General features: G+C 42.3%; 1 protein-coding gene across 7 annotated transcripts in view; it reads right to left on the reverse strand.

Annotated features, from left to right (window-relative positions):
- Positions 1–12,011, reverse strand: part of elmo1 (engulfment and cell motility 1 (ced-12 homolog, C. elegans)) — a 100,374-nt gene that overhangs the window by 48,249 nt on the left and 40,114 nt on the right. For 2 of the 7 annotated variants that reach the window (XM_085791827.1, XM_085791828.1), the window contains exons 7-16: positions 9,515–9,550; positions 7,776–7,875; positions 7,466–7,617; positions 7,220–7,298; positions 6,030–6,071; positions 5,616–5,666; positions 5,011–5,133; positions 3,550–3,678; positions 1,556–1,660; positions 29–137 (exon numbers count right to left, since the gene is read on the reverse strand). In XM_085791827.1, the coding sequence (XP_085647953.1) occupies positions 29–137; positions 1,556–1,660; positions 3,550–3,678; positions 5,011–5,133; positions 5,616–5,666; positions 6,030–6,071; positions 7,220–7,298; positions 7,466–7,617; positions 7,776–7,875; positions 9,515–9,550 (926 nt within the window). The remainder of the gene's footprint in view (positions 1–28; positions 138–1,555; positions 1,661–3,549; positions 3,679–5,010; positions 5,134–5,615; positions 5,667–6,029; positions 6,072–7,219; positions 7,299–7,465; positions 7,618–7,775; positions 7,876–9,514; positions 9,551–12,011) is intronic. The other 5 variants (XM_085791831.1, XM_085791830.1, XM_085791832.1 and 2 more) reach the window with 3 other exon arrangements.

The following is a 12,011-nucleotide window of genomic DNA, read 5'->3' on the forward strand; positions in this document are numbered from 1 at the left end:
GTGTGTGTTGCTGATGTTGTAGACTTACGAAGCTCGCCCACTTTGAGAATCTCACAGAGCATCTTGGTGAGCTCGATGCTGCTGCGCCCAAACGGACACTCGTGCTTGTCTTCTCGGCTGCTGTTCTCCAGGACGATCTGCAGACACAGGCGATGAAATAAGGCAGATGAGTGTGTGGTGATGATGGTTTGGTGAAATATACAAAATGTGACAAAGGTACCAGTAAATGATGAAGGGGTGGATGGTTTGGTGTCACCTACAAGACTGTACTAACATGATAAAATGAATTTGCTGGAACAAAGTGTTGTGGTCAATTAATTCCTATACAAAGCCTTAATATCACTGAAATGTAGGCTAAAAATGGAAACTAAATCTGGATGCAGATTAAAGCCTCTATGTGAAGATTTCTTATTTGATATATTGCATTTGGGTATCTTTCATCCCATTCATCCTCAGTGGCAGCGGGTGGTGGCAGCATGCACTGCCATCTGCTGCAGCATCTTTCTGACACTGCAGCTTGGCTAAAGAAAAATGTTGATGTCCTACAGTTTAATCGTTTTATATGAAAATAACACATTTAGACTATTTTGTGGCCTTGGCAGAGATATGCAGTCTCAGAGTGCCCTTTGCTTTCATATTTGCATTAATTCCCAATGCAACATTGGCTTGTCACATTGAAGGTTATAATGCCAAAAAACATTTCCATTATGGTTGAAAATATTAGTCATTATTTGACCTTATCTGACCCTCTGAGCTACTGTTGGAAGGCAAAAAAATATAAATTAAAGTCGCAACAGCAAAAGTCACTCTAATTATGTGGGTGGTGGCAGTGTGCCATAAATGAGGCCATCAAGGTCCCAATCATTTTAGCTGCTGACAGTTTCATTTGGGAAATTGGAGGCTCTGTTTTCCCCCTCTGGTCGACTGATAAGGGCTGAGTCGGCTCAGCTAAGACATCTCTTTTCTCACTTTCAAGTCCACAGGCGGAGTACACGCCCGCATAATGCATATTTACAGGTGTGGTGATTAAATTGCTGCATGTGGACTGTCCATACTAATACACACAATATTTAATCACATAAGACAGCTGTGTGGCTGCCGTAAATTTGTTCCAACTAACCTGATTCAGCAAGAGGAAGCACAAACCACTAATCACCAAAGCCAGGGAAAACACAGCTTTTAGACTAAAAATAGAGCTCAACTGGAGTGATGGTTTCTATTAATGTAAAGAAAAGTTATGTTGCATGTGTTGAGTGTCTTGTACAAATAACATGAATAAAATGCTTTAAGTCATCCCACTGTTGCTTGGGGACTTACTCTGAAAGAATTAAATCATTTCTCTTGTCTGGGCTGAGTAACCTCATGAAATGTAGTTTTCGCTGAGTGAAAATTTGGGCGCGAGCCAGAAACCACAAACAAGTGAGCGAGTGAGCTGGAGGGAGGAAGGTTTGGTAGGAAGCAGAGGTGACGAGGAGAAACATAACACCAGAGAAATGACAGAGCCCTGTGTGTGTTAGTGTGTCTACTGCACGTGAAAGTGTATGTGCGTGCTTACCCTGATGTAGGCGTCCTGGTGATGTCGGGCAAAGTATAACATGTTGTCCAGAGCCAGCATGCCTGGAGGAATCTGGGTGAAATCCACAGCTGGATTCACATGGTTCTGAGAGACACAGAGGAGGAGGAGGAGAAGGAGGAGGAGGAGGAAGGTAAGACATTTACTTCAACACATACTAACCATTCACTTTATACTGTATCCGCTACAGTGTCACAGCACAAAATGTTCCTAAATGGGAGCAACCTGGGTTCAAATTGACAAACAGAACTGTGATAGGATTTTTGATATAAATATTGCAAAATTCCGATTAGGTGCACACAAGTACGTGACTTCAGCTTTTTCCTCCCAACAAAGCTCCAACCACTTCAAACCAGGGAGATAAGTAAATGCAACAAACCACCAAATTTACATCTTCCATTTAACAATATCCATACCTACCTTCTTTTTTTTTTCAAACTCAATTTCCAAGCTCAATTTGAATCATTTTTCTTTCTAAGCCAACAAACTCTTCACTGTGATGGATGATGTGTCACTGCACTGAAAGCAACGTGTGATTGTCAAGTTAACGGACAAATTGAAGGATTAAATTCTCATTTGTGGGTGCAGACAATTCTGCGATGTGTCAGGGAAAGTCTCTCTGAACATCAGTAAGTTGTCTAAATTTGCACTGTCATCAAGTTTTGTCTTTCTTATTTGATAAAAAGTTGATGCTTTGAGTTAGATTTCTTTTTTTATTCGACAGTGACACTATCTTCAAGCAAGTTTCAAGTTAGAGTACTAAAGTAACACCCTGAAAATATTGTGCTTTGTAAAATAGTCAGAAAATCCAATGTATAATGTACATGATTTATAGCTTATGATAAAACATAAAGTAGATACCTGAAATTTCTATGGTAAAACCCTAAACTACACCCACTTTAATTCACTCCCAGCACCTCCCATGACGGCTAAATATAAAATTGGACTTGCAGATATAGACCGTCTGTGCTGTCGTGGATTACCACATTTAATCCCTCCCAGATACTGCAGAAAAGTTGACTAATGATTACAACATTGGTGCAAACGCCTCATTTTGAAGCTCATCGCAAATTTAAAAAGGTGGGACAGTATGTTGAAGAGGAACACGACAGGAAGAGTAGGAAGGAAAGTGGAGGATGAGAGAGAGATGGAGGACACTGAGATCTGGCTCATCAGTTTTAATGTAATTCTGCCCGATAGGAAGCAGACTTATAGGCTTAAAACAGAAACGGACACTCAGGGACATGCATATCTTTAAAAAGGAAAAACAAAAAAAGCCTCACACATATAGACCCGTGAAAAGTAGTCCAGTATGTGCAACAATCCCTTCTTAAAAAACCTGAAGGCACCAAAAGGCAAACAAATTATCTTAGCGGTGATAAGGCCTATCTGGAGAAGTATGGCCCGTGTATGTTTGTTTGCGTTTGTGTGTTTGTGTTTGTGTGTGTGTGTGTGTTTGTGTTTGTGTTTGTGTTTGTGTGTGTGTAAGCTGTCTAGCATGAAAAGCTCAGGCTTTTAGGGTGGGTTTTCTCCACACTAGTGGAGACAAGGCAGTCCAATTGGCCTTATCTTTACAGAACACACTGCAGTGGGAGTGTGGATGGGAAGAGCCCTGAAACAGCTGTGGGTTTACACCAAAACACAGTGGGTTTTAGATCAAGTTCTTATGCTATAGTTAGACCACTGGGTACACCACAGTCAAACACAGACACACAAATAAGGAATAAGGACGTAAATAATATACATTTTTCAAGGCCCGAGGCAGAAACCTAGTGTATAATGAGATGGGTTAAAAAAAAACACTCTCTCTCAGCCCATCTCTGCTGCCTGGTCCGACACACATACAAATATCTTGTCCAATTAACATCAGTCCCCTGTGGATAGACTGGTTTGTGTTTCCCCACCCTGATCTCAGTCTAGTACAACAGTACAAGCAGACTCATGAGGCCCTCTGAAACGCATCCTCGCATACTTACAATAAAGCCGAGCTTCTTGTAGTCGCGGGTGTACATGGACTTGCGTTTCTCGATGCTGCCGCTGTTGTTGGGCTCGCACTCCACATCGAAGGCAATTCTCCGCAGCTCAAAGATGATGTCCCTCTGAGCCTGCACACACAGAGAAGAATATTAAAGTGTTGCTTATAAATCCCTGTGTCTTTTCTTCCATTCACCATTTTATAATTTAAGAATGCTTCAGCCTCATCTCTACTGTCTGGGGTCTTTCAGTGCCCACGGCAACCTGGCCAACAGCCATGTCTCTGCTGTTTTTATTACTTGGCCAAACCTAGGATAACTGTTTTTTTGGGGTTTTTTTTAAATCAGGCCGGATCAGACCCAAACTGCCCACAAGCTGCTGAATAAAAGATTATTAATGATTTACTCCTGGCAGCTAAGCTTGCTTGGCTGTCCGGTCGGGGGATCCCCTCCATGAGATGTACCTGTTTTTCTTTTTGTTGTTCTTTTATTTTGTTTTATCTATTAAATGTTTTCTTGTAGGAATTGCTCTTTGTGCCCCTGCAGGGTCTGAGGTCACTTATACAATGTAAGTAAACTCAGACAGACAGACACGTGGTGATATTCTATTGTTTTCTCACCGTCAACAAATCTCAAGACCAAAACCAACAATAAACTGATCCCACTAAGTGGAATTTTCTGTCTGGCCAAAAGCTGACAGATCGTACTCCTCTGTGCCAAACACCTCCACTGGCTTCAAACTAACACTAGTTAAAACACATCAAAATGTTACACTGGATAACACGTTGTTTCATCATGATGAACATGAGTGCTGTTCATTTTAGACCAATCTAACTTGCACTGTCATGCTGCAGAAAAAAATCACTTATGCACCAAATGTGTATAAATCCACTGCTGAAGATAGTCCCTGACAAATACACTGTTTACTCCTGTTTGACTAGCGATCGCTAAAAATGGCACAGTGGCTCTGCCTGGCATGTTTTTAAAGATTAACGTCTTCAGTAGGAGCAAATGAGCCTGGGGCTGAGAGCAACAGATAGTCCGGACTGGGGTATTCGGAAAATACTGACAGAAGGGCCAAAGCATTGTTGGCTATGGACTTATCATGGGATTTGTTGAGGGTAATAAAAACAACAACAACAAAAACAGAATATCACCACCCTTATTCTGTTGTGATTAAGTGCATTCTAACTTATCATTACTCACCTCTTATGAGTTAACTGAAGAAATGTATGACTATAAAACTAATTTAAGAAGAGTTTTTCTTGCTGTTGTGTTGCTTTATAGCATTTATGCATTTATACACTCTTATATACACACACACAAACACACACGTAATTAACATCATATACAAGCTTAAACAGGTGAGGTCTAATCTCAGGTTGAACAATGTTATTGGATATTAAGCTTTTGTCTTTTAACTTCATTCATCACTACTTCCTGAATGCATTATTCAGTCTCCACCTGGTCCTGGGGATCCATCTTGGTCATCATGCGGTCCTCCAGTAGGTTAAAGGTGAGCACCTGCAGCACATACAGCTGGTGTGCCATCTCATCGTTGATGGGTGTGTTGCTCCGGATCACATTCTGCATGGCATGATGGACAAAAAGTGGGAGTGGGGAGTGGGAGGACAAGCAGGAGAGGAGAGATGTGTTAGATGTACAAAGAGAAGGTGAAGGAGAGAGGAGAGAGGATGGGGTCAGAGAGGCGAGACGTGGATTTTGGAGGAAGACGGTAAGAGATAAAGGAGAATAAGAGGATTTGGGAGTGAATGACGAGGATTAGAAAGCAGAAGTCAGATGAAGGAACAGGAGAGAAAGAAATGAGATTTAACACAAGGGAGAGGATGAAAGAGAGAAAAGAGAACAGGTGTGAGAAAGGGAGTACAGTAGATAATAACCAGGGGGGTGAGACTGAGGCAGAAGTGGCAGGTGTCATTTTCCTCTCTGATATCACACTGGTGCAGACGCATAAACCCGAATAGAGAGAGAGAGAGAGTGTCTGTGTGTGTGTGAGAAAGAGGGATACACTGGAGAGGTAAAGAAGGGAAGGGCATGATTAAACTTACACTGAGAATGATGGAGCGCAGCTGTTTCTGGGCGAGAATATGGGCCATCTCCTACAGAGGGAGAAAGAAAAGGAGCGAGAAATAGAAAAAGAGATAGAGGGTAAAAGACAGAATTTGGGGAGAGCAAGGAGAGAGTGAGAGGGACAAAATGAGAAATGACATAATATCACCAATAAATACGTTTTTGTTGGGTTCTCTATATTGGAAACGAAAATGGATGCGGGCAAAAACCAAAATAAAGTTGCCGTGGCACACCGCAAATGTATGCAGTGAGAGGCTGTAAAACAAATAAAATAACATAAATGAAGAAGCCATCCCAAAGAAGAACTTAATCTTAAAAAGGGATACTAAATGCACTAACTCATGTCTTCTACAGTGCAAACTACAAAGTGTGCTTATCAAGGGTGCACTTACTGTCAAGGGACAATTTAGGATGTCCACAATGTGCTCATCAAACTACCATACCGTGTGCAGTGAGGAAACAAAGTCAGAGACAGAGAGACAGAGAGGGTGAGTGAGTGAGTGAATGTGGAAAAAAAAGAGCCTGAGAGGAGGTTAAGAAAAAAAAAAATTCTGTCAGCGGTGCAGCTTGTGGAAGGAAGGGGGGTTGAGGGAGGGAGGCGGGGGGCAACGGAGTCAGCAGACTGGTGAGAGACTGGGGTTCATAATAATAGCTTTACCGCTGGTCGAGTCTCTACCACAAACAGACAAAGCGCAGACCGTTGTTTATCTGAGAACTAACTGTGTCACTGGCCGCTTGCGTATTTTAAGATGTGTCTCCATAATCTGTCTGCATACTGTACAAAAGAGGCTGACATGACGACCAGACGCCGTCCCACAGCGTTTCCTTACAAACCTGACTCTCTGGCTCTGCAGACGTAAAATGAGCTGCTATGAACTTATACTACTACACATGCCTACACCTGAGCGTAAACAGACATTATTCACTTATCTAAAACAACTCAGTAAAGTTGTTTTACATTTTCAGCCGAATCAAACAGGCTCCATTGCAAAATTGCCACCATTTAGCTAATTTAACCTGAGCAAAAAGAAGCACTGCAACATCTGAGCGTGCTTGAATTTGTATGCAGTGGTGCTGCGAGGCTTATTTCTGCATAGCGCATCCTCAGTTTTGTATGCTGCATAGGAGAAAAGCTGTGGGTTAGCATCATTCATTATTAATGTCAAAGCAAATCCCAGGACCCTATGGTGCTGATGTAAGGGATCATGTGATTAGCTACAGGGCAAAGTGTGACATGGGTGAGGAAGCTAGAGAGACAGAGAGAAAGAGAGAGAGGCGGATGAGTGGAGAAATTAGAGGATGTTTGAGCTAAAACTTCACTTCTGCAGAGAGGAAAGAAAAATGATTTATCAATACTGTACTTCACTGCTAGATTTTATTGTTGCACTGCCCTGCAAATGTATTGTCGACACTGATTTTGCACAAACACACAGACACACACACACATTAAGTACACTGTTACAGGACAAAATGCTGATGGTAACATGGGAATGCACCGTTCACTGCTTGGTGCACCATGACATGACGCACAGTAGAGTCAGTGGAGTGTGAAAGTGCTTGTGTGTGCAGGCTGGAGCCTCACCTGTCTCTTCTCCTCAGGAGCTTTGAGGAACAGAGCATTGATGACAGCAATGGTGTAGGTCTGTATGTCCTGATCAGTCCTGTTATTGGACAACAGCCCAATTATGAATATTTATCGCTGAAATAAGGAATTCATTATCATCTGCACATATGGTTTGAAATATGTTTATCACCGTGTAAATGAAACCTGCAGTTTTAAAGTAAAACGGATCAAAAATAACCACCGACTACCGATTCATCCACTCACCCCTGAAGATGTGGGATCAGCTGTCCAATGGTGATCTCTTGTGCCACCTTGTGGTAAAGATCCTGACTGTTGAGCACCATGGACTCGAGGATGGCGAGGGAGCGCTGCAGCACTGCTGTGTCCATCGCTGACTTGTTCACATAGCTGGCGATCTGATGTCACAACAATAACACATTTACACGTTTTCATGCTGGAAAGTTTTGTTTTTAATCACAGAGGGCGTCAAAGCCAGTACACGAGTGTTATTGCAAAACTTTGCTTTAAGTCCTTCTCATCCGGCCCTGTTGTGCAACTCATTTTCTTGGCTGACCTTCTTGATGAAGGCCACGGAGAAAGTGTCCCAGGAGACGATGCCGTGGTCCATCAGCTCCACAAAGGCCGTCAGAGTGAAGGACAGCAGGTCGCCAAAACTAAGAGACGAGACACACACACAGACACACACAAACCATAGGAAACTTCTCTCTAGCAGATGGCTTGGAGCGGTGTTTAGCTGCAAAGCCCAGATGGCTGGGAACATAACGAGGAATGAGTGGTCAGCAGAGACAAAGAGAGTGGCGGTGGAGAGGAAGAGAAGAGGGACAGAGGAACAGAAGAACAGAAGTTCAATGCTGCGACCAGGCTTGCTGAAGAAAACCAGAGACAAGGAGAGGAGGAAGAGAATGGGAAGGAGGTTTGCGATGCAGCGCAGACAGACTGGCCTTCAACAAAACAGCAGGGGGCCGTCAGAGGGCCAGCAGGAGCCGGGCAGCACAGTGCAGCATTCAATCAGGACCAGAAAGCTACATTAAAGAGTGAAGTCATGCAGTTACACAAATACCAGGAGAGATAAATCACTCTGCAATATTCACGGGAGGCCAAAGCAGAGGGAACGAAGTAAACGGCTGTTATATCTGAGACATATTACAGCTGGAGGTCCTAAATGAGAAATTTAGGAAGTTTTCACAAGCAAACCTGATCAAATTAAACATTTCAACTTATTCTTGCTGATTTATGTTTAAAAGTTGCTCAATGGGCATAAGCCTGTCACGGTATTATGACAGAACAATAGACTTGACAATACTGACCTCTACTGTTCAAATCTGGCACTGCAGATCTGTATAATATAAATCCTAACTGTGGAGCTATAACCTAGTAAATGTTCATTGAATATTAAGTAAATCTAAAGTCTTAAAAAAATAGTAGTCTGTATATATATATATATATATATATATTACCACTTCAATAACTTAGATAACTTAAAATACTGATTACAGAAATGAAAACCCTCAGAAAAGAAACAGTGGATCAACAGAGAGCATCATGGGTCAGTGTTGCTGCATGGTAGATGATTAGTGAGTAAACAGTTAAATGGACAATTAGTAACCCACAGCTGAAGGACGAAGAAGCTTTTGCAGGTGGCACTGGGCATTTAGGTGATGAACTCTGGTTGGCTATTTGACGCTAAATGGAATAGGAGAACTCTGACATTGGTGGAAAGACTGTTTAAGGCGGATAGAGTAAAAGGAAACCTGGTTGATGGATGGATGGAGGATGTTCCTGTACTACTGATAAGAGGCTCATAATGTGGAAGAGAGAAACCTGGCTGACAGTGAGCCAGTAAAAAAAAAATCCCCTTCACCCTGAGCAGCACCGATTTGTAAAGAAAACCAAGTTTTATTTCAGGGGGAAATATAGACTGCACTCGATGTAATGATCTGTGTAAATGTGATTCATTTTTTCACTTCAGTGGCAAGATATATTGATGTTAGTATGTTTTTCTTGATTAAAATTTTCCACAAATAAATCTTGGTCTTCTTTCAGTTTGTGTTGTATAAATTAGTAAGTTGTTTGAATCTGTTGCCCAAAACCACATGCAAAGTAAGTGATATTTGAAATGGTAGCCTGTGAGTGGCTGTGTTAATACATACTGTATAGATAGACATATATATTTTCCATAAGGCACTGGGGGCCAGAGTCTTAATCATGCAGACTCGGCCAGCAGGTTAGGAAGAGCACAGAGCCAATGACATTACCCGGCTGTAGGGGATGGGGGGGAGGGGAGGGGCTTACCAGGGCTTCATAATCTTCTGTAGTTTCTGATAGCGCCTGCAAAGATTTGAGAAACTTTGGCGTCACAGTTGGGAAACAAACAACCAAACCTTAAACTCTCAGCCAGCCCAGAGCAAGGAATAACACACATCACAGTCGGGTGACAAGCTGATATGAAAAAAAAAAACAGTCTTTGAAAGAGAGGAAGTCCAGTTAGCCTATGAAACATCATAAAAATACATTTCTTGTTGTTCAACTCAGACATGGGCAAAATGAAATTAAAATGTCAGCATTTCTTTGAGCATGAACTTTTATATATTGACACCTTTAAACAGTCAGTATACACAGACACTGAAAGCATGCCAAGCAGAAACAGATGAAAAAGCATTTTGCTGCAAACCTTACTCACACACAGGAAGCTCAAGTGACACACACAAATGATCAAACACTTTCATTTAACAAGAAGAAATGAAGAAAAAATATGTTTGTACACGTCAAATGTCTCAAGTGACACGGACACAGTTTCCTTGTGTGAACTGTAACCTCAGATCTCTGCTGCTCTCCGGACATCTTGACATGTCTGGACATGTTATGAATACAATGATGCAGTAGATAAATTACACACAAATTAAGACATCAAGGGATTAACAGAGCGGGGGGAAAAAACTATTTGACTGGGAACTATTTCGAAGAAAACAACTGACAGAGAGTAACCCCCGCCCTCTGAATATGTGACTTTTTCAGATTTTTCTGTGACTATTCTGAAGAAATGGCATTCACCTCTTTTGTATTTTCTGTGATAGCACAATCAGGAAGATCAATATAAAAAAAATAATGTGGATGAACTCATCCCTTACAACACATGCTCCTGTGTTATTTAGATATAATGACACATCTTAATGAACTGTCTCACATTGTGAACAGCTACTGCATCTCAGCTCAATTAGTAAAACAGCAGTTCCAGGTATCGGTCAGAAGGGGGCGGTATCTGCCTTCAACTGGTGGAGCTGGCAGCAGCCGACCAGCTGATTTCCACATGAACACAGTGCAACATCCCTGGCAGAGGCATTAAATCACAGCAGCGCTCAGCCCAGGAGAGCTGCCTGCATTGAGCCTCTTGAATAATTGCGGTTCACCAAGTTGGATGTCAGACACACTCGTGAGTGTTTATGTGTGTGTGTGAGAGAGAGAGACCGATATCCATCTACGTTTCATAAGCTCCTTCTGTTGAGATGAAAATGCAGAAGAACCACTTGCTCTCTCTGTCTCTCTCTCTGTCTCTCTCTTTCTCTCTCACACTGTTAAGCTCTCCACTCCTGAATAACTGATGTGATGGTAAATTTACATAAAAAACATACTTAATGAAAAGAGCCAGGAGCTGAGTGCAGTGAGCATTGGTGCTGCTGAGATGGCTCCTTGCAGTTAGATCAAAAAGGGTCAAATATTTGCTAATTTGAACATTAGATGCCCCCAAAAAATAAGAAGAAGCCTCAATGATTTTCTGTCAAATTGTAGAAGTGAGTGTAAAGCTAAAGGCGCTGTTGTCTAATAAGATGAAACATCATTGAGATCATTAAGTGGCTTCTGCTGAGTGAAAGATATTTAACACCAGACTTGGATGTGAACCTCTCTGTATACAAAACTATCAGGAGCACCAAAGGTAGGGAGAGAGAGAGCGTTATTGATCAATTTCATAAACAGTTAAGTGTCTATCAGTGTGTTGTTTTGTCCTGCACACAAGAGTTTGGCTCTTAACTGCACCGTAGTAAAAAAACATTTGACCTTGTGAGTGTGTGTGTGTGTTTATACCATGACTGTGTGTACTGTGTTTACACCACGAGTGTGTCTTTGGAGCAAACTTCTCATGCAAGTAAACAACTCTTCAATCCATCTTTTCTCTCACTGGGAAAAAAGGGATGAATAATGAGAATTGCATGAGGCAGAAAACGAGAGCGTCCCGGATGACTGGCTGGCTGCTGCTGCTCGCCCTGCCTGTCTGCAGCCTATGCATGTGTGTGAGTGTGTGTGTGTGTGTGTGTGTGTGTGTGTGTGTGTGTGTGTGTGTGTGTGTGTGTGTGTGTGTGTCCATTTTCATCCCCTACTGTAACTCTCGTCTGGGTCTCAGCTCTGGTTTTGCCGGGAACCTTGCACTCGCACAACATGCTACTGGCGTGAATGAACACACACACCACACACTTCCCCCCTGGCATCGGGACTGAAAAATTCCACCTCAGCGAAAAATGCCCTCGCTTTAACCTTCAGTTGAGACGGTCTCTGGGGGGCTCCAGCCCCCGTCCCCCTCAACACACACACACTCAGTTTTTGGAGGTGCTGAACAGACAGAAGCCAGTACATCTCTCCCCTCTCAGTTGAGTGTAATATCACTCTCATGGTCAACAAGGACAGAGAGGAGCCCATGGGCATGTACTACATATATAATAAAAGCTGCTTCTTTTTCTTTCCAGCAGTAACACACTTGGATGACACCTTGAGAGAGTGTTAGGCAGTTACTGCTTTG

The sequence above is a fragment of the Trachurus japonicus genome, chromosome 11 (assembly GCF_045865225.1).
Source record: "Trachurus japonicus isolate A0001 chromosome 11, Traja_1.0".
In the NCBI taxonomy this organism is placed as follows: Eukaryota; Metazoa; Chordata; class Actinopteri; order Carangiformes; family Carangidae; genus Trachurus; species Trachurus japonicus.